This window comes from Ranitomeya imitator, chromosome 6, assembly GCF_032444005.1.
Source record: "Ranitomeya imitator isolate aRanImi1 chromosome 6, aRanImi1.pri, whole genome shotgun sequence".
Classification (NCBI taxonomy): Eukaryota; Metazoa; Chordata; class Amphibia; order Anura; family Dendrobatidae; genus Ranitomeya; species Ranitomeya imitator.
This window is the reverse complement of record NC_091287.1, coordinates 391,072,247-391,092,717: the sequence shown is the minus strand read 5'-3', so window position 1 is coordinate 391,092,717 and position 20,471 is coordinate 391,072,247. Positions and strand designations below refer to the sequence as shown.

At 46.3% G+C, this 20,471-nt stretch overlaps 1 protein-coding gene across 1 annotated transcript in view; it reads left to right on the top strand.

Annotated features, from left to right (window-relative positions):
• The first annotated feature begins 16,526 nt into the window (after positions 1 to 16,526).
• SMCHD1 (structural maintenance of chromosomes flexible hinge domain containing 1) overlaps positions 16,527 to 20,471 on the top strand; it is a 457,067-nt gene continuing 453,122 nt past the window's right edge. The window contains exon 1 of the mRNA XM_069731150.1: positions 16,527 to 17,132. Within this exon, the coding sequence (XP_069587251.1) occupies positions 16,965 to 17,132 (168 nt within the window). The 5' untranslated portion in view covers positions 16,527 to 16,964. The remainder of the gene's footprint in view (positions 17,133 to 20,471) is intronic.

Genomic DNA, 20,471 nt, shown 5'->3' with positions numbered 1-20,471 from the left:
GCGCTAGGCGCTAAACGGATTGCACTAACGCAGTCTGAACCTAGCCTAATAGATACACAGGGTCATAAGGGTGACCGAAAAAATGCCCACACGGAAAATTGCCAATTGCAGCATCACAAAATTTCAGATCTATGATATTTGAGGTGCAAACTGAAGATGTTCACATGAAACTTGAAAACTACCCACAGATAATTGCCCACAGACATGAATACCCACAGGAAAATAGTAGGGCGTTATAGGTGAGATGCTCTGCAGGACCGAAAATAGCATAGATCTGTAGGTTAAATGCTCTGCAGGACAGGGGGGATAGTATGCATGTATACGTGAGATGTTCTGCAGGGCAGGAGAATAATATAGAATTATAGGTGAGATGCTTTGCAGGACAGAATCGTAGAATTATAGCTTAAATGCTCTGCATGACGGGGATAGTATACAGGTATAGGAGAGCTGCTCTGAAGAGCAGGAGAATAAAATAGAATTATAGGCGAAGATGCTCTGCAGGATAGAAAATGGCTTAGGGTATGTTTCCACGTGCAGGAAACGCTGCGTGTTTGACGCTGCATAGAGCCGCAGCGTCAGACACGCAGCGTCCAGATGTTACAGCATAGTGGAGGGGATTGAATGAAATCCCGTCTCCACTATGCGTGGTAACACGCATCCGGCGGCCCTGCGACTCCGAACATGCTGCGCGTCTTTTCAGATCGCAGCATGTCCGTATATCTTGCGGCGACGTTGCGTTGCCGCAAGGTATAACACAGGGCCCTATGCGATGATGCCGGATGTGTGCTATGAACACATCCGGCATCATCGCGTCCCAGAAGGGGGCGGGGCTTACCGCAGAGCGGCAAAGCTGCTCCGACGATACCGCCGGCCATCCTGAACGTGGACACGCAGCCTTAGAATTATAGGTGACATGCTCTGCAGGGCAGGAGAATAATATAACATTATAGGTTAGATGCTCTGCAGGACAGGGGGATACTTGCCTGAGGAGGTGGTGATGGCGAACTCAGTCGAGGGGTTCAAGAGAGGCCTGGATGTCTTCCTGGAGCAGAACAATATTGTATCATACAATTATTAGGTTCTGTAGAAGGACGTAGATCTGGGGATTTATTATGATGGAATATAGGCTGAACTGGATGGACAAATATCTTTTTTCGGCCTTACTAACTATGTTACTATGTATACAGGTATGGGTACAGCCACACTAGCGCCATTTTCAGGTGTGACTGCGGGCTGCTATTCTGTAGTGTGGGGGGGCCTAAAACAATGGGCCCTCACCCCGCTGAGAATATGAGCCCTCAGCTGCCTAGTTTTACCTTGGCTGGCAATTAAAAATAGGGCGGAGCCCATGCATTTGATGTTGCTAGCCAAGGTAAAATTAGGCAGCTGTGGGTGGCAGCTTGCAGATGTCTGCTTTCATTGGGCTAGACTTAGGGTATGTGCACACGTCAGGATTATTTCCTGACAAAATCCTGAGAATTCTGCCAGAAATCCGCGTCTTTTTCTCGCGGAATTTGCGCGGATTTTTTGCGGAATTTTTGCGGATTTTTTTTTTTTCCTGAATGACCTTTTTGATAGCAAATCCACAAAAAATCCGGAAAAAGAATGAGCATGTCCGGATTTTTTGCGGGATGCGTTTTTTTTGCGGAAAAAAACGCTAACATCTGCACAAAAAATGCGTAATGCATTCTAAATGATAGGATGCATAATGTTAGCGTTGTTTTACCGGATTTATAGCGTTTTTATGGCGAAAATCTGCAAAAAATACGCTAAAAATTCTGACGTGTGCACATACCCTTAAGGTTGTCCACTACTTTCAATTCACCCCCCACTGTATCCCCCTGGGGCCCCTAATGAATTGTGCAAATACCTTCCGTTGCCGTTTTTGCCTGAGAGCGGCGCTATTCCGGCGGCTAAGTCCGGGTCACGTGACCCCCAGGCTGCAGCCGCCGCTTATTTCCGCCGACGTCACATCAATTTCCAGACTCTGGAAATTGACGTGACGTCAGCAGCAGGCGTGACCAAGCCTCCACAGTCAGCAGTCACTCATCAAGACTGGGCTGTGAGCGGGGCTGGGGGCTGCCTGCAGGGCTGTGCTGGGGGCGGGGCTAGGCAGGGATGATTGTGCGGACGCCGGGGGTCGGCGTGCCGGCGCCGGTATGTGCGGGCGTCGGGGGTCTGCATGCCGGCGCCGGTATGTGTGGGTCGGCACCGGTATGTGTGTGCCGGCGCTGGGTTCTGCGGTGGGTCTGCTGCGGGGGGGTGAGGGGAGTGGTCATTGGTGTGTGTGTGTCTCTGTGTGCAGGCATCGTCCGATGGGACTACAAGTCCCATCAGGCTATGCCTGCTACAGTGACAGTGAGTGACACATTAGCCAATGATGGAACAGTAGTAGTCCCATCATCCAGCTAATGTGTTGAATGTAAAAAAACAAAAAACAAAAAAAAACACATACACATATACAGTACATACATACATACAACACACACCATGTGACATGTAACATGTGACATCATGCAACATGTGACGACATGCGACATATGGCATGCACCATGCTACGACATGCACATGCGACATGCACCATGCGACGACATGCACCATGTGACGACATGCGCCATGCGACGACATGCGCTGACATGCACATGCGCTGACATGTACATGCGCCATGCGTCGACATGCACCATGCACCATGTGGCAACATGCACATGCACCATGTGATGACATGTACCATGCAACAACATGCACATGCGACATGCGACATGCGGCGACATGCACCATGTGACGACATGCACATGCGACATGCACCATGCGGCGACATGCACCATGCGACAACCTGCACCATGCGACGACATGCACCATGTGGCGACAGGCGCCAAGCAACGACATGCACATGCGACGACATGCACCATGCGACTACATGCGCCATGCGACTACATGCGACATGCACCATGCGACGACAGGCGCCAAGCAACGACATGCACATGCGACGACATGCACCATGCGACTACATGCGCCATGCGACTACATGCGACATGCACCATGCAACCACATGCACCAACATGCTACATGCACCATGCGATGACATGCGCCATACAACGATATGCACCATGTGACAACATGCACATGCGACATGCAACATGCACCATGTGACAACATGCACCATGTGACGACATGCACCATGCGGCATGCACATTCAACATGCGCCATGCGACAACATGCACCATGCGACATGCACATGCGACGCCATGCGACATGCACCATACGACAACATGCACCATGTGACGACATGCACCATGTGACGACATGCACCATGCGACAACATGCACATGCGACGCCATGCGACATGCACCATGTGACAACATGCACCATGTGACGACATGCACCATGCGACAACATGCCCATGCGATGCCATGCGACATGCACCATGCGGCGGCATGCACCATACGACATGCAACATGCCACATACAGTACATACATACAACATACATATAGACATACATACTACATAACATAGTAACATAGTAACATAGTTAGTAAAGCCGAAAAAAGACATTTGTCCATCCAGTTCAGCCTATATTCCATCATAATAAATACCCAGATCTACGTCCTTCTACTGAACCTAATAATTGTATGATACAATATTGTTCTGCTCCAGGAAGACATCCAGGCCTCTCTTGAACCCCTCGACTGAGTTCGCCATCACCACCTCCTCAGGCAAGCAATTCCAGATTCTCACTGCCCTAACAGTAAAGAATCCTCTTCTATGTTGGTGGAAAAACCTTCTCTCCTCCAGACGCAAAGAATGCCCCCTTGTGCCCGTCACCTTCCTTGGTATAAACAGATCCTCCAAACGAGATATTTGTATTGTCCCCTTATATACTTATACATGGTTATTAGATCGCCCCTCAGTCGTCTTTTTTCTAGACTAAATAATCCTAATTTCGCTAATCTATCTGGGTATTGTAGTTCTCCCATCCCCTTTATTAATTTTGTTGCCCTCCTTTGTACTCTCTCTAGTTCCATTATATCCTTCCTGAGCACCGGTGCCCAAAACTGGACACAGTACTCCATGTGCGGTCTAACTAGGGATTTGTACAGAGGCAGTATAATGCTCTCATCATGTGTATCCAGACCTCTTTTAATGCACCCCATGATCCTGTTTGCCTTGGCAGCTGCTGCCTGGCACTGGCTGCTCCAGGTAAGTTTATCATTAACTAGGATCCCCAAGTCCTTCTCCCTGTCAGATTTACCCAGTGGTTTCCCGTTCAGTGTGTAATGGTGATATTGATTCCCTCTTCCCATGTGTATAACCTTACATTTATCATTGTTAAACCTCATCTGCCACCTTTCAGCCCAAGTTTCCAACTTATCCAGATCCATCTGTAGCAGAATACTATCTTCTCTTGTATTAACTGCTTTACATAGTTTTGTATCATCTGCAAATATCGATATTTTACTGTGTAAACCTTCTACCAGATCATTAATGAATATGTTGAAGAGAACAGGTCCCAATACCGACCCCTGCGGTACCCCACTGGTCACAGCGACCCAGTTAGAGACTATACCATTTATAACCACCCTCTGCTTTCTATCACTAAGCCAGTTACTAACCCATTTACACACATTTTCCCCCAGACCAAGCATTCTCATTTTGTGTACCAACCTCTTGTGCGGCACGGTATCAAACGCTTTGGAAAAATCGAGATATACCACGTCCAATGACTCACCGTGGTCCAGTCTATAGCTTACCTCTTCATAAAAACTGATTAGATTGGTTTGACAGGAGCGATTTCTCATAAACCCATGCTGATATGGAGTTAAACAGTTATTCTCATTGAGATAATCCAGAATAACATCCCTCAGAAACCCTTCAAATATTTTACCAACAATAGAGGTTAGACTTACTGGCCTATAATTTCCAGGTTCACTTTTAGAGCCCTTTTTGAATATTGGCACCACATTTGCTATGCGCCAGTCCTGCGGAACAGACCCTGTCGCTATAGAGTCCCTAAATAAGAAATAATGGTTTATCTATTACATTACTTAGTTCTCTTAGTACTCGTGGGTGTATGCCATCCGGACCCGGAGATTTATCTATTTTAATCTTATTTAGCCGGTTTCGCACCTCTTCTTGGGTTAGATTGGTGACCCTTAATATAGGGTTTTCATTGTTTCTTGGGATTTCACCTAGCATTTCATTTTCCACCGTGAATACCGTGGAGAAGAAGGTGTTTAATATGTTAGCTTTTTCCTCGTCATCTACAACCATTCTTTCCTCACTATTTTTTAAGGGGCCTACATTTTCAGTTTTTATTCTTTTACTATTGATATAGTTGAAGAACAGTTTGGGATTAGTTTTACTCTCCTTAGCAATGTGCTTCTCTGTTTCCTTTTTGGCAGCTTTAATTAGTTTTTTAGATAAAGTATTTTTCTCCCTATAGTTTTTTAGAGCTTCAATGGTGCCATCCTGCTGTAGTAGTGCAAATGCTTTCTTTTTACTGTTAATTGCCTGTCTTACTTCTTTGTTTAGCCACATTGGGTTTTTCCTATTTCTAGTCCTTTTATTCCCACAAGGTATAAACCGCTTACACTGCCTATTTAGGATGTTCTTAAACATTTCCCATTTATTATCTGTATTCTCATTTCTGAGGATATTGTCCCAGTCTACCAGATTAAGGGCATCTCTAAGCTGTTCAAACTTTGCCTTCCTAAAGTTCAATGTTTTTGTGACTCCCTGACAAGTCCCCCTAGTGAAAGACAGGTGAAACTGCACAATATTGTGGTCGCTATTTCCTAAATGCCCAACCACCTGCAGATTTGTTATTCTGTCAGGTCTATTAGATAGTATTAGGTCTAAAAGTGCTGCTCCTCTGGTTGGATTCTGCACCAATTGTGAAAGATAATTTTTCTTGGTTATTAGCAGAAACCTGTTGCCTTTATGGGTTTCACAGGTTTCTGTTTCCCAGTTAATATCCGGGTAGTTAAAGTCCCCCATAACCAGGACCTCATTATGGGTTGCAGCTTCATCTGTCTGCTTTAGAAGTAGACTTTCCATGCTTTCTGTTATATTTGGGGGTTTGTAACAGACCCCAATGAGAATTTTGTTACCATTTTTCCCTCCATGAATTTCAACCCATATGGACTCGACATCCTCATTCCCTTCGCTAATATCCTCCCTTAAAGTGGACTTTAGACAAGACTTTACATAGAGACAAACCCCCCCTCCTCTCCGATTTTTACGATCCTTTCTAAACAGACTGTAACCCTGTAAGTTAACTGCCCAGTCATAGCTTTCATCTAACCATGTCTCGGTTATTCCCACTATGTCAAAGTTACCTGTAGATATTTCTGCTTCTAGTTCTTCCATCTTGTTTGTCAGGCTTCTGGCGTTTGCGAGCATGCAGTTTAGAGGATTTTGTTTTGTTCCAATCTCCTCACTGTGGATTGTTTTAGAAATGTTCTTACCTCCCTTCTGAGTATGTTTTCCTGGGTTGTCTTTGTTCGAGTCTAATGTTTTTCTTCCCGTCCCCTCTACTTCTAGTTTAACGCCCTCCTGATGAGTGTAGCGAGTCTTCTGGCGTACATACATACATACTACATACATACTACATACTACATACATACTACATACATTCATACTGTATTACATACGATCTACATACTACATACAATACATTCATACATTACATACAGACATACAGTACATATAACATATATTACATACTCACAATCACTTGTCACTTTGATCCCCGAAGCCAGTGTCACCTGTAAAAAAATTTAAAATAATAAACAAACAATATACTCCCTGATCCGCAGATATCCAATTAAAACGAGTGTCCCACAACGATCTCCCGTAGAGAGCAGCAGCATCATCTGATGTGACCGCTCTCCAGGGGCTCCAGGAATACAATGATGGAAGGTATCCTTCCATAATGTATTCCCCACAATATATTCCTACGCCCCTGTGAGAAAATAGTGCCTAGTCTCACTTATGGCATTGCTGGGTGAGAAATTTTCCCACACAGCAATTGCCATAAAGTGAGACTTTGTCCTAAGGTAACCTCTCAGTAATACACTGCAGGAGCCATTGTCTCCTGTCAGTGTGCCACTGAGGTTCCTATAGAGCAGTGACATCACCCGATGTCACTGTTCTATAGGGGAGATCGTCGTGGGACACTCGTTATTAATTGGACTACGGCGGACAGGTAGTATACGGTTTATTATTTTACGTTTTTTGCAGGCACTGAAGTATGGTAAGTATGGTTAAATGAAGAATATTAAAATACCTTTTTCTGGCTGTGTCTTTTTTTTTTAACTGTTTCACTACTATAGGATTAATAATGGATAGGCGTCATATTGACGCCTCTCCATTATTAACCCGGCTTAATGTCACCTTACAATAGCTAGGTGACATTAACCCCTTATTACCCCATATCCCACTGCAACACTGGAGTGGGAAGAGAGGGGCTAAGTGCCGGAATTGGCGCATCTCACAGATGCGCCATTTCTGGGGCGGCTGCGGACTGGTATTTGTAGCCGAGGAGGCAATATCCATGGCCCCTCTCTAGGGTATGAATATCAGCCCGCAGCTGTCTGCGTATCCTTTCTGGCTATAAAATATAGGGGGACCCCACGTCATTTTTTTTGGGGGGGTCCCCCTATTTTAATAGCCAGTAAAGGCTACACAGACCGCTGCGGGCTGATATTCATAGCCTGGAAGGGGCCATGGGTATTACCCCCTTCCCAGGCTACAAATATTGGCCCCCGGCCATCTGCTTTCCTCCTCTGGCGCAGAAAATTTTTTTTCTTTTTTTTTTTAACAAACATATTGTTCATTATCCCCTTTCTGCCAGCTGACGGAATAGTACGTCAGCTGGCAGTATCTCCCGCTTTGAGGTGGGCTTCGGCGGTGAGCCCACTTGAAAGCCGCAACATGTCAGCTGTTTTCAGTACAAAAAAGAAATTTACATGATCGCTAAACTGCGTAGCAAGCAAAAAAATCAAAAGCCAAAATTATGTTTTTTTTGGTCGCCATGACAGTGCATTAAAATGCAATAACGGGCGATCAAAAGAACGTATCTGCACAAACATGGTATCGTTAAAAACGTCAGCTCAGCACGCAAAAAATTAGCCTTCACCCGACCCGATATCTCAGAAAATATAGACGCTACGGGTATCGGAAATTGGTGCAATTATTTTATTTATTTTTAGCACAGTTTGAATTTTTTTTTCACCACTTAGATAAAAAAAAATAACCTAGACGTGTTTGGTGTCTATGAACTCGTAATGACCTGGAGAATCATAATGGTAGGTCAGTTTAATGCTGTGTGCACACGTTGCAGATTTGGGTGCAGAATTTTCTGCACAAAATCTGCATCTCCTTGCAGAAAACGCAGCTGCGTTTTTTATGCATTCTTTTCACTTTTTTTTCACGTTTTTTTGCGCGGTTTTGATGTGTGTTTTTTGTGCGGTTTTGATGCATTTCTTGGTGCGGTTTTTGGAGCATTTTTTGTGCGGTTTTGATGCAGTTTTTGGTGCAGTTTTGATGCAGTTTTTGGTGTGTTTTTTGTGCGGTTTTGATGCATTTTTAAATTTTTCTTTGGTGCGGTTTTTGTGCGTTTTTGTAAGCTAAATAAAGATGCATTATTAAAGAAAAAAAAAGATTTGTGATGTCATTATTGTCCAACCTCCTCTTTTACATTTGTCCAACCCGCACTCAATTACACACAGATAGATGATAATGAAATGGATAGACAGATCTGCATATAGATAGATCTATAGATGCATACATCTATCTATTCATATATCTATCTATAGATATATCTGGATAGATATATCTATTGATAGATGTATGTATGGCTAGTGTAGGGTGTGTGTCCACTGTCCGGATTACATCCAAATTAGCTGCAGATTGGATGTTGCGTACTTGTAGTCCCATCGGATGATGCCTGCATGCACACACCCCAAAAGACCCCCCGCACACACCCGAACAGTCCCGCACACACCCGAACAGTCCCGCACACACCCAAACAGTCCCACCCACCGCCGCACACATCCGAAGAGTCCCGCACATCCGAACACACACCCGAACAGCCAGGCACACACCCGCACAGCCTCACACACATCCGAATAGTCCCGCACACACCCGAACAGCCAGGCACACACCGGCACAGCCTCGCACACATCCGAACAGTCCCGCACACACCCGCACACATCCGATCAGCCCGCAGACCCAGCACACACCTGAACAGCGTCACACACATCCGAACAGCCCGCAGACCCTACCCGCTCACACCTGAACAGTCCCGCACACACCCGAACAGCCCACAGACCCCGCCCGCACACACATACACGCACATAGTCACCGCCCACACACTTCCCTCCTCCCGAACTTCAGCGTTTCTCGGACCCACATCCGCAGCAGAACTGCAGATCTTTTTTACATCTGCGGTTTTGCTGCGGATGTACCCGACTCAATGAACATCTAAGGGTGCAGAACCGCTGCAGTTCAGCACAAAAGAAGTGACATGCTGCGGAAAAAAAAAAGCTGCGTTTCGGTGCGGCTTTTTCCACAGCATGTGCACAAGAAGTCTGCGGCTCACATAGACTTACATTGGATGTGCACTACACTGCAGATTTGATGCAATTCTGTGCAGCAAAAACCCCTGCGGATCTGCAATCAAATCCTCAATGTGTGCACACAGCCTTAGCATTTAGTGAACCTAGCAAAAAGCCAAGCAAAAAACAAGTGTGGGATTGCACTTTTTTTGCAATTTCATCGCACTTTGAATTTTTTTCAAATTTTCTGTTACACGACATGGTAAAACCAATGGTGTCGTTCAAAAGTAGAACTTGTCAGGCAAAAGACAAGCCCTCACATGACCATATTGACGGAAAAATTATCTATCTATCTACCTACCTACCTATCTATCTATCTATCTATCTGTAATGGAGTGTGGGTTGGACAAATGTAAAAGAGGAGGTTGGACAGAAATGACATCACAAATCTTTTTGAAGGGAGAGGAGGGAGGGGTTTGGGTGTGTTTTGGAGTGGGTGTGGTAAGTTCGAGCTTAGTGGCCAGTGCAATGCATCATGGAACTTGTAGTATTAGAGCACAATAACTCAGGAGAAAGGAAGATGTCGATTAACCCCATGAGAGCTGGATCTAGCACTGAAGATGTGCTGCTACAGCATGATAAAAGGTAATATTGCTAAAATAAGCACAGTGGATGTTTTCAGTGGCACATACTAGCAAGATTTATGAAAAAAAAAATATTGTAGTGGACAACTTCTTTAAGACAAATTAAATGAAGATAACAATACCAAAGAATTTGTGATTGCAATCATTTTCAGGAAGAAACTGAGTATTATCTGTCAGAATTGCAGGGGTGTCAATACCTTTGGCCACAACTGTAGGGTGAATATTTTAGACTGAGACTTTTATTTACAAAAGAGGACACTTGAATGTCATGTGATTGTGGCACCGCCATATTGCATGCAGCCCTATTCTTGTCAAAGTGATGGAAGACTGGGGGAAGCCCTGACAAACGTCATTGATAATGACTGGAAGAGCACGGGTGAGGTTTTCGGCACTTCCATAAGTGGAAACCACAGGGCAGATGTGAGTGAGGGAAAAAATAAGGCCATTCTCATTGAGGAAATAATCAAGGAACGAGTGTCTCCCAGTAGCGTAACTACCACGGTCGCAGAGGTCGCCACTGCGACGGGGCCCGGCAGGTCAGGGGCCCGCCGCCCGGCAGGTCAGAGGCACCCGACACCATGTTGCAGTGCAGGAGATCCCTCCCGCACGGCAACAGTCCGAGGCGTATCTAGGGGGAGGGGGCAGCCGGGGTATGGGAGAGTTAGGAACTTGGAAGCCGCTCCAGTCAGCACTGTGAGACTGTGACAGCGTCTCCTGCTCTGAGCCCCGGGACTGAAGGGGAGAGCGGGGGAGATGCGGGACATGACAGCGGTGTGCAAGCAGAAGAAGCTGAGGAGCTGCAGGTTAATATCAGCCTCCCCTTTACCAGAGAGGAGTGTGAGATGTGTGTATGAGCTGGTGTGTGTGTGTTTGTGTGTGATATCTGTAGTGTGTTTGTGTGTGAAATCTGTAGTGTGTGTGTGTGATATCTGTAGTGTGTGTGTGTGACATCTGTAGTGTGTGTGTGTGTGTGTGTGTGTGATATCTGTAGTGTGTGTGTGTGTGATATCTGTAGTGTGTGTGTGATATCTGTAGTGTGTGATATCTGTAGTGTGTGTATGTGTGTGATATCTGTAGAGTGTGTGTGTGTGTGATATCTGTAGTGTGTGTGATATTTGTAGTGTGTGCGTGTGTGTGATATCTGTAGTGTGTGTGTGTGTGATATCTGTAGAGTGTGTGTGTGATATCTGTAGTGTGTGTGATATCTGTAGTGTGTGTGTGTCACATCTGTAGTGTGTGTGATATCTGAAGTGTGTGTGTGTGGGTGACATCTGTATGTGTGTGATATCTGAAGTGTGTGTGTGTGATATCTGAAGTGTGTGTGTGTGTGTGTGTGATATCTGTAGTGTGTGTGTGTGTGTGTGTGTGACATCTGTAGTGTGTGTGTGATATCTGAAGTGTGTGTGTGATATCTGTAGAGTGTGTGTGTGTGATATCTATCTGTAGTGTGTGTGTGATATCTGTAGTGTGTGTGATATCTGTAGAGTGTGTGTGTGTGTGATATCTGTAGTGTGTGTGTGTGTGTATATCTGTAGTGTGTGTGATATCTGTAGTGTGTGTGACATCTGTAGTGTGTGTGATATCTTAAGTGTGTGTGTGTGTGGGTGACATCTGTAGTGTGTGTGTGTGTGTGATATCTGAAGTGTGTGTGTGATATCTGAAGTGTGTGTGTGTGTGATATCTGTAGTGTGTGTGTGTGTGAGTGTGTGATATCTGAAGTGTGTGTGTGATATCTGTAGTGTGTGTGAGGCAGGGGCATAACTACGACAGTCTGGCAAGTCAGGGTCCTGACAGGTCAGAGGCACACGACTCCCCCCATCGCAGCCACCGCAGTGAACTATACCAGCGTTTATGATGCCGGTACAGTTCAAAGCAATAATGGAGGAGAGAGCGTCAGATGATGCTCCCTCTCCCATCATTCCCCTCTGCCTCTGACACTGCGGGTGGGTGATGACATCACTTCATCGTGCACCCACTGTGTGCGGGGCCCAGGCAGTGCAGCATCTGCACAGGTGATGGTGGCCGCCATATTGGCAAAGCCTGTGGTGGCTGCTGGGACCGGGAACAGGCGGTTCCGGAGCTAGTGGGGGGCACGTGGACCAAGCCGCCCAGGAGGGGGATGCCGCAGCGGCTCAGCCATATGGAGGATCCGGGGATGAACATGGAGGTGTACGGGACCAGCGGAAGTGAGGTGTGTCTGCTGCCCGTGTGTCGCCGTCTCAGCCCCCAGCGTCCCTGGCCCCCTGTGACACCAGCCCCGTTACCTCCCTGCTGTCCTGTGCCCCATATCCTAGTAGGTCCCCAGGTTCAGGTCATTGTGCTCCTCCGGGCCCCCCGTACACACCTTGTTCCTCCTCCCCTGGTCTCCCAATGCTCCCCATCTCCCATGCCCTGAGTCCTCCTGCACCCCCCATGCATTCCCTGCCCCTTGTGACTCGTCTGCCCTGCTCTCAAGTCTCCCCTGTCCCCTTTCTCACCGTGTTCTCCATCTACCCTGTCCTTGTAATCCCTGTGCCCCCTTCTTCCCTCCTCCCAAGTCTCCCCCCCCCCCCCCGTCTTCCTCTGTCACCTTGCAGCCCTTGCGTCCCTATCTACTCTGCCCTCGGAGTCCCCTTGTGTCCTCTTGTGCCTGTCTCTCTTGCACCCTAGTCCCCGTGTGTCCCATTGTGCCCTTCTCCCCTTCCTCCTAGTCCCTATGAGTCCCCTTGTGCTTCTATCCCTTGTCCACGTGTGTAGCCTTGTGTCAGTGTCCCTTGCTCACTAGTCCCTGTGTGTCCCCTTGCACCTGTCTCCCTTGTCCCCTTATGCTTGTGTCCCTTGTCCCCGTGTGCCAGTCTCCCTTGCCCATTAGTCCCTGTGTGTCCCCTTGTCAGTCTCCCTGGCCAACTAGTCCCTGTGTGCCCCTTGTGTCAGTCTGCCTTGTCCACTAGTCCCCGTGTGTCCCCTTGTCAGTCTCCCTGGCCAACTAGTCCCTGTGTGTCCCCTTGTGCCATTCTCCCTTGTCCCCGTGTGTCAGTCTCCCTTGCCCACTAGTCCCCTTGTAACCTTCTCCCCTGCCTCCTAGCCCCCATGTGTCCCCTTGTGCCTGTCTTCCTTGCTCCCTAGCCCCCCTATGTTACCATTGTGCCTGTCTCCACTACCCCCCTTGTGTCCTTGTCCCTAATCACCATTTGCTCATGTCTTTCTCACTGCCACTGTATGGAGGGGCTGCATTACACTATGAGGGGGGCTGCATTATATTCTATGGGGGTTACATTGTATTGTATGGCAGGGCTGCAGTATACTCTGTGGGGTGGCTGTATTATACTATATGTGGGCTGCATTATACTGAATCGAGGACTATGGGAAATATATTATACTATATGAAGAACTATGGTGCATCATATTATGGGAAGTGAATTGTACAACATGGATGACGATGGCAGTGCATTATACTATATGGAGCACTATGAGGAGTGTATTATACTATATGGAGGACTGATCAGTGTATTTTAATATATGGAGGACTATGTGGAGTGTATAATACTAAATGGAGGACTGAGGAGTGTATTATACTATATGGAGGACTATGAGGGGTGTATTATACTATATGGAGGACTGAGCAGTGTATTATACTAAATGGAGCACTACGAAGAGTGTATTATGCTATATGGAGCACTATGAGGAGTGCATTTTAATATACGGAGGAGTGTATTATACTATAAGGAGTACTATGGGGGTGCATTATACTTCTTATATGGATCCCCATGACTTCTATGTTAGCCCCTGATGAGTATAATGGTTTATTTTCTTTTATACATTACATAACAATGGCAGTACGGGGGACAAATATATGCTAGAATGGGGCTCTGGATAGTTATGCAACTGAGGTCATACTATACAACTTTGCAATAAAGCTATAGTGTGCAAAATTAATAGGGAAAATGTGAATTTGGGTGGAAAATATTTTGGCATGGTGGGGGGGCCCCATTTGAAAGTTCGCACCGGGGCCCATAACTTTGTAGTTATTCCACTGGTGTCTCCTAAATGATATATATGTTCTACGGTCCCAGCATCTCCTATGTGTTGTATATTCTCCTGCCCCAGTATCTCCTAGGAGATGTATATGCTCCAGCCCCAGTGTCTTCTATGTGAGATGAATTTCCCTCTTTGAGGAGACATGGGGTGTCAAATAAATCAGTGTTTGAAGCAACTTATTGCTTCAATCAATTCTGTACTAACTTATTGCAGAGAGTTGACTGCTCTCCAGACTGACTGACACAAACCTGGAAAATCAGTTAGGGTATGTGCACACGTTGCCGATTTCCTGCGGATCCACAGCGTTTTTTTACCGTGCAGAAATGATGCAGATCCGCAAGTGATTTACAGTACAATGTAAATCAATTAGAAAAAAATGCTGCGGATTAAAAGAAGTAGCATGTCACTTCTTTTTTTGCGGATCTGCGGCGTTCTTGTACCCATTCCATTATAGAAATCCGCAGGGGTAAAAATGCAAGAAATCCGCACAAAATCTGCATTAAAAAAGCATCAAATCCGCACCTGCGTTTTCTGCCAAGAGATGCAGAATCCGCACAAAAAATTCCACAGGCAATTCCGCAAGGTGGGCACATAGCCTAACAAGTAGCTACATAATACCAGCTATCATCACAGCCACATCAGATAAACATGTTGTTCCAGCCAATACATTAGGAGTGAGTTGTTGAATTTGTATGGCCTGTAAATCTACTATATAATTGTCTAAGGGTCACTTCCGTCTTTCTATCTGTCCTTCTGTCTGTCACGGATATTCATTGGTCGCGGCCTCTGTCATGGAAATCCACGTCGCTGATTGGTCGCGGCAAAACAGCCATGACCAATAATAATCTTTAATAATAATCTTTCTTTTTTATATGGCGCTAACATATTCCGCAGCGCTTTACAGGTTGCACACATTATCATCGCTGTCCCCGTTGGGGCTCACAATCTAAATTGCGACGGGCACAGTCCGGAAGAAAATGGCCGCTCCTTCCTCCCCGCAGTCACTGCCCGGCGCCCGCATACTCCCCTCCGGTCAGCGGTCACACAGGGTTAATGGCAGCGTTGACTGCAGTGTAACGCACTTGGTTAACGTTGCTATTAACCCTGTGTGACCAACTTTTTACTATTCATGCTGCCTATGCAGCATGAATAGTAAAAATATCTAATGTTAAAAATAATTAAAAAAATAAAAAATAGTTACATACTCACCCTCGGTTGGCCCCCGGATCGAAGCGACTGGTTACTGATGCTCCTCGTGACGCCCCGGTGACTGCTCCATGCATTGCGGTCTCGCGAGATGATGATGTGCGGTCTCGCGAGACTGCTACGTCATCATCTCGCGAGACCGCAATGCACTCTTCAGATCGTAACTATTTTTTATTTTAATTCTTTTTAACAGGGATATGGTGCATACTACGTGACTGGCCAATATACTACGTGACTGGGCAGTATACTACATGACTGTGCTGTATACTACGGGGCTCTGTGCAATATACTACATGACTGGGCAATATATTATGTGGCTGGGCAATATACTACGTGACTGGGCAATATACTACGTGGCTGGGTAATATACTACATGACTGGGCAATATACTACGGGGCTCTGTGCTGTATACTACATGACTGTGCTGTATACTACGGGGCTCTGTGCTGTATACTACATGACAGGGCAATATACTATGTTGCTGGGCAATATACTATGTGGCTGGGCAATATACTATGTGGCTGGGCAATATACTATGTGGCTGGGCAATATACTACGTGGGCTGGGCAATATACTACATGGACATGCATATTCTAGAATACTCGATGCGTTAGAATCCGGCCACCATCTAGTGATGTTATAAATATCTAAATGGCTCTTAGCATTACCCCGATTGGCACAGCTCCAGGGCAATCGCCAAGAGTCGGGCAAAGTACCAGAATTGGCGCATCTCATGTAAAGCGCCACTTCTGAGGTGGCTGAGGGATGGTATTTTTAGGCTGCGAAGGGACCAATAACCAAGGACCTTCTCAGCCTGATAACATCAGCTCACAGCTCTCTGCTTTACCTTCGCTAGTTAGCAAAAACAGGGAGACCCCAACTCACTTTTGTACATTTATTAGGTTAAACCACAGACTAAAAACACACATACAACACAATTGCTTTTTTAACTGCAGATTTTCTGCATCTAACGCAAGTCTATAGGAAAAATAGAGACGTCTGAGCACTCGCACAAGAGAAATTAACATGCTGCGGCTTGGATGGAGAGATCTGTAAAAAAGAAGCACAGTGGGCGTGAATTTTCTAGGAATCCTAGTCACTGCACTTGCTGCTCTGAACGCAGGATTTTGGACGCTGTGAAAATACGCTGCACCCAAACGCTAGTAACACTGATGAACACCGGTCACAATAGACTTGTATGCACTGTCGGAACCAGCCTGTAGCCTACAGTCCTGCCTGAGGTAACATGAAAGCAGCGATCTGATTGGCTGCTCTGGGCAGTTGCTCAGAATCGTGCGTGAGGCCGAGGAGAAGCTCTCCCGCCGAGGACGCACTGTACTCCTGGCTCTACCTCACCCCACACCGTGTCCCCAAGGGCCAGGCGCGTTCACACAAAGCCTCCGGGTCACTCTCGGAACTTCCCGCTTCTAGCAGGCGGATGTGACATCACGGGCCCAGGTTTGAAGTGAAGCCCGGGGATTGTGGTGAACAAGCACGGGGCTGAGGTTGTCTCTTACGGCCGTCGGTGGTGTCGGAGAGATGGCGGCAGTGTACGACTCGTCTGAGGAGCAGTACAATGGCGGCGGCGGCACAAGTCACACACTGACTGTTTTCCTGTATGACCGTCGCCTGCAGGCGACATCCTATGACGAGAAGCGACTGCGGATTCGAGGGGGTTATCAAGAGATGTGCGCGGACATCCGTGAGGTGAGCGCCGGGGAGCAGGGAGACATGGCGGACCGTGACCGACCTATGTAATGTCATGGCTTCATACAAGTGGTGCTTGGTTATTCAATGCACTTATTATCTGTCCCTCCTGACCACACGCATCCTGCTGGAAAGACACAGCACGATAAACGCAGGAGGAGGTCTCCAGAAATCGCTGTGTGAAGACGCCATGCAGATAGTGTGTCAGACTCGGCAGTGGCAACAATTTGTTTTCTATTTGTATCACTATGTTGCAAAGTGTCTCTGACTAATGGGCAGCAGCAAGGCCTTTGGTTCCTCACAGTGAGTGGCAGGTGGCCTGCGCCTCCCCACAAGTCTCCTGTCACCTCCCGCCCGCTTTTCTGGGAACTGGAAGAAAATGGTGTGAAAACACGCCAAAGTTGCAAAACATGTAGATGCCAAAAATGTTACAACTTTTCCACAGAGGAAAAAAAAGTGAATCTGGACCAAAATATTTAAACATTTCACAGCTTTCCCCGTGAGAGGTTTTAAATTCCTCTATATGGGGTTTCAGCAAATTATAATCCTCAGGTGGAGTTCAGTGTAAATAAATAACCTTCCTGGCCCATCGCTGAGTCTGCTCGAATGCCTTGGTCTCTGTTGTTTCCCTCCAACGCTGACATACTGACAACGGAGCTGCTAATCAGTGTTTGGCTGCAGTGGTCTGTACATGATGTCACTGCTGCAACCAAACAGATCAGAGTAGCAATGGAGTCATGGGACAACAATTAACTGAATGCAAGCAACCCCTTAAAGTGTTATTCTCATTTTCTTAGATATTGTTCATATAAAAAAAAAAAAAATCCAATTACAGTAAGTCTACTGCTTCTAAAAAATGTTGTAGTCATTCTTGTGATAGTAACACTTTTCTTTACATCTTAGTCTACTTTTACACATCAGTTTTTTGCCATCAGGCACATTCTGGCGAATTTTGAAAAAGACGGATGGATTGCGAAGAATGGCCTCACATTTCATCCATTTTTCGCCGGATCCGTCGAAAATTGCTTTTCCGGCAGCCGGAGAAAACTGACATACTAACATTTTTTGTGTCTGTCGGAAAAACGGACAGCGACGGATCTGGCGTTTGTTAGAACGGAAGCCTTTTGCGCCGAATCCGTCAAATGATGGGGAATCCGGCCACGGATTCCGTTTTTCTAAACTGAGCATGCTTTTTTCCATTCTGGTCTTTCTTTCTCGCTCTCTGTCTCAGGTGAAAAAACGGATCCATCGCATCAGTTTTTCAGTTTGCGATGGATCCGTTTTTTTCAAAATTCACCGGATTAAGCCTGACTGCGAAAAACTGATATGTGAAAGTAGCCTTATTGGCCTGGAGACTGACCGGTAATGTATGGCAAGAACTTCACTGAAGCTGGCTGAGATTAGGAGATAACATGCTCCATTGATGCTGGCATGGCTCAAAATGGTGCTTACAAGTAGAGATGGAGGAACGCAAACAGTAAGGCCTCTTTCACACATCAGTGTCTCCGGTACGTGTTGTGACAGTTTTCTCACGTACCGGAGACACTGACACACGTAGACAGATTAGGATCTATGTGTTTCTCCACCTGTGCATGTTTTCACATGGACCGTGTGTCCGTGTGCAAAACACGTAGACATGTCCGTTTTTTACCGGCAGCATGGACCACAGTACGGACAGCACATGGAGAACAGTGTACACTCTCCTCCATGTGCACATACCGCCCGCAGGAGAGACAGCGCTACAGTTAAGCGCTGTCCCTGCTGCGTGTGGTGCTGAAGCCGGTATTCGTTCGTTCCCCCCTCTCCCCAGCAGCGTTCGCTGGAGAGAAGGAATGAAAAATCATTTTTTTTTATTTTTTTATTTTCCCTTAAAAATAAAGTTTGTGCGTCCCCTCCCGCCTCCCATCCTCTGTGCGTCCCCCTGCTTGCCTGCTGGGAAATACTCACCCAGCTCCTGCGATGTCTCCTCTCTGCGCCGGCAGCAGGTCCTATGTGAGCGATCACATTGTCTCTCTCATTACAGTGAGGAATATGCGTGCACTGACAGGATAGTGAAAGCCGAGCAACCATCTCTATTTGATGAAATACGCTCTCTCTTAAAACAGGAAGTGCAATCTTCCTTGGCAACTTTTACTCCCAGTGGAGTACCACCCCGTGTTTCCGGAGGTCCACTCTGCTTTGGCTGGAGTCTGAATGAAGGATACTGGTTGGAATTCCTTGATTACATGGGCGCATATAAAAGATCACTGCTTCTCCACGTAGTTCCAGTCTGACAACTCTTTACTCACAGGTCACAGAATATATAACACAGATACAGAGGGCAGGCCAATAGAAAAGCGGCAGGCCAGACATACATTACAATAGCCACAGGTGGCCGGAGCCTGCCGATATTTACTGTGGGAATTACAAAGGTGGGGGGCGGACAAAAGGGGAATATCGTGTCCCCTCTGCCCAGGGGCGCAGCCTGTGGGCTGATGCATTAGGGACATTCATCTCACATAGAACCTATTATACATACAGGTCCTTCTCAAAAAATTAGCATATAGTGTTAAATTTCATTATTTACCATAATGTAATGATTACAATTAAACTTTCATATATTATAGATTCATTATCCACCAACTGAAATTTGTCACGTCTTTTATTGTTTTAATACTGATGATTTTGGCATACAACTCCTGATAACCCAAAAATCCTGTCTCAATAAATTAGCATATTTCACCCATCCAATCAAATAAAAGTGTTTTTTAATAACAAACAAAAAAACCATCAAATAATAATGTTCAGTTATGCACTCAATACTTGGTCGGGAATCCTTTGGCAGAAATGACTGCTTCAATGCGGCGTGGCATGGAGGCAATCAGCCTGTGACACTGCTGAGATGTTATGGAGGCCCAGGATGCTTCAATAGCGGCCTTAAGCTCATCCAGAGTGTTGGGTCTTGCGTCTCTCAACTTTCTCTTCACAATATCCCACAGATTCTCTATGGGGTTCAGGTCAGGAGAGTTGGCAGGCCAATTGAGCACAGTAATACCATGGTCAGTAAACCATTTACCAGTGGTTTTGGCACTGTGAGCAGGTGCCAGGTCGTGCTGAAAAATGAAATCTTCATCTCCATAAAGCATTTTAGCCGATGGAAGCATGAAGTGCTCCAAAATCTCCTGATAGCTAGCTGCATTGACCCTGCCCTTGATGAAACACAGTGGACCAACACCAGCAGCTGACATGGCACCCCACACCATCACTGACTGTGGGTACTTGACACTGGACTTCAGGCATTTTGGCATTTCCTTCTCCCCAGTCTTCCTCCAGACTCTGGCACCTTGATTTCCGAATGAC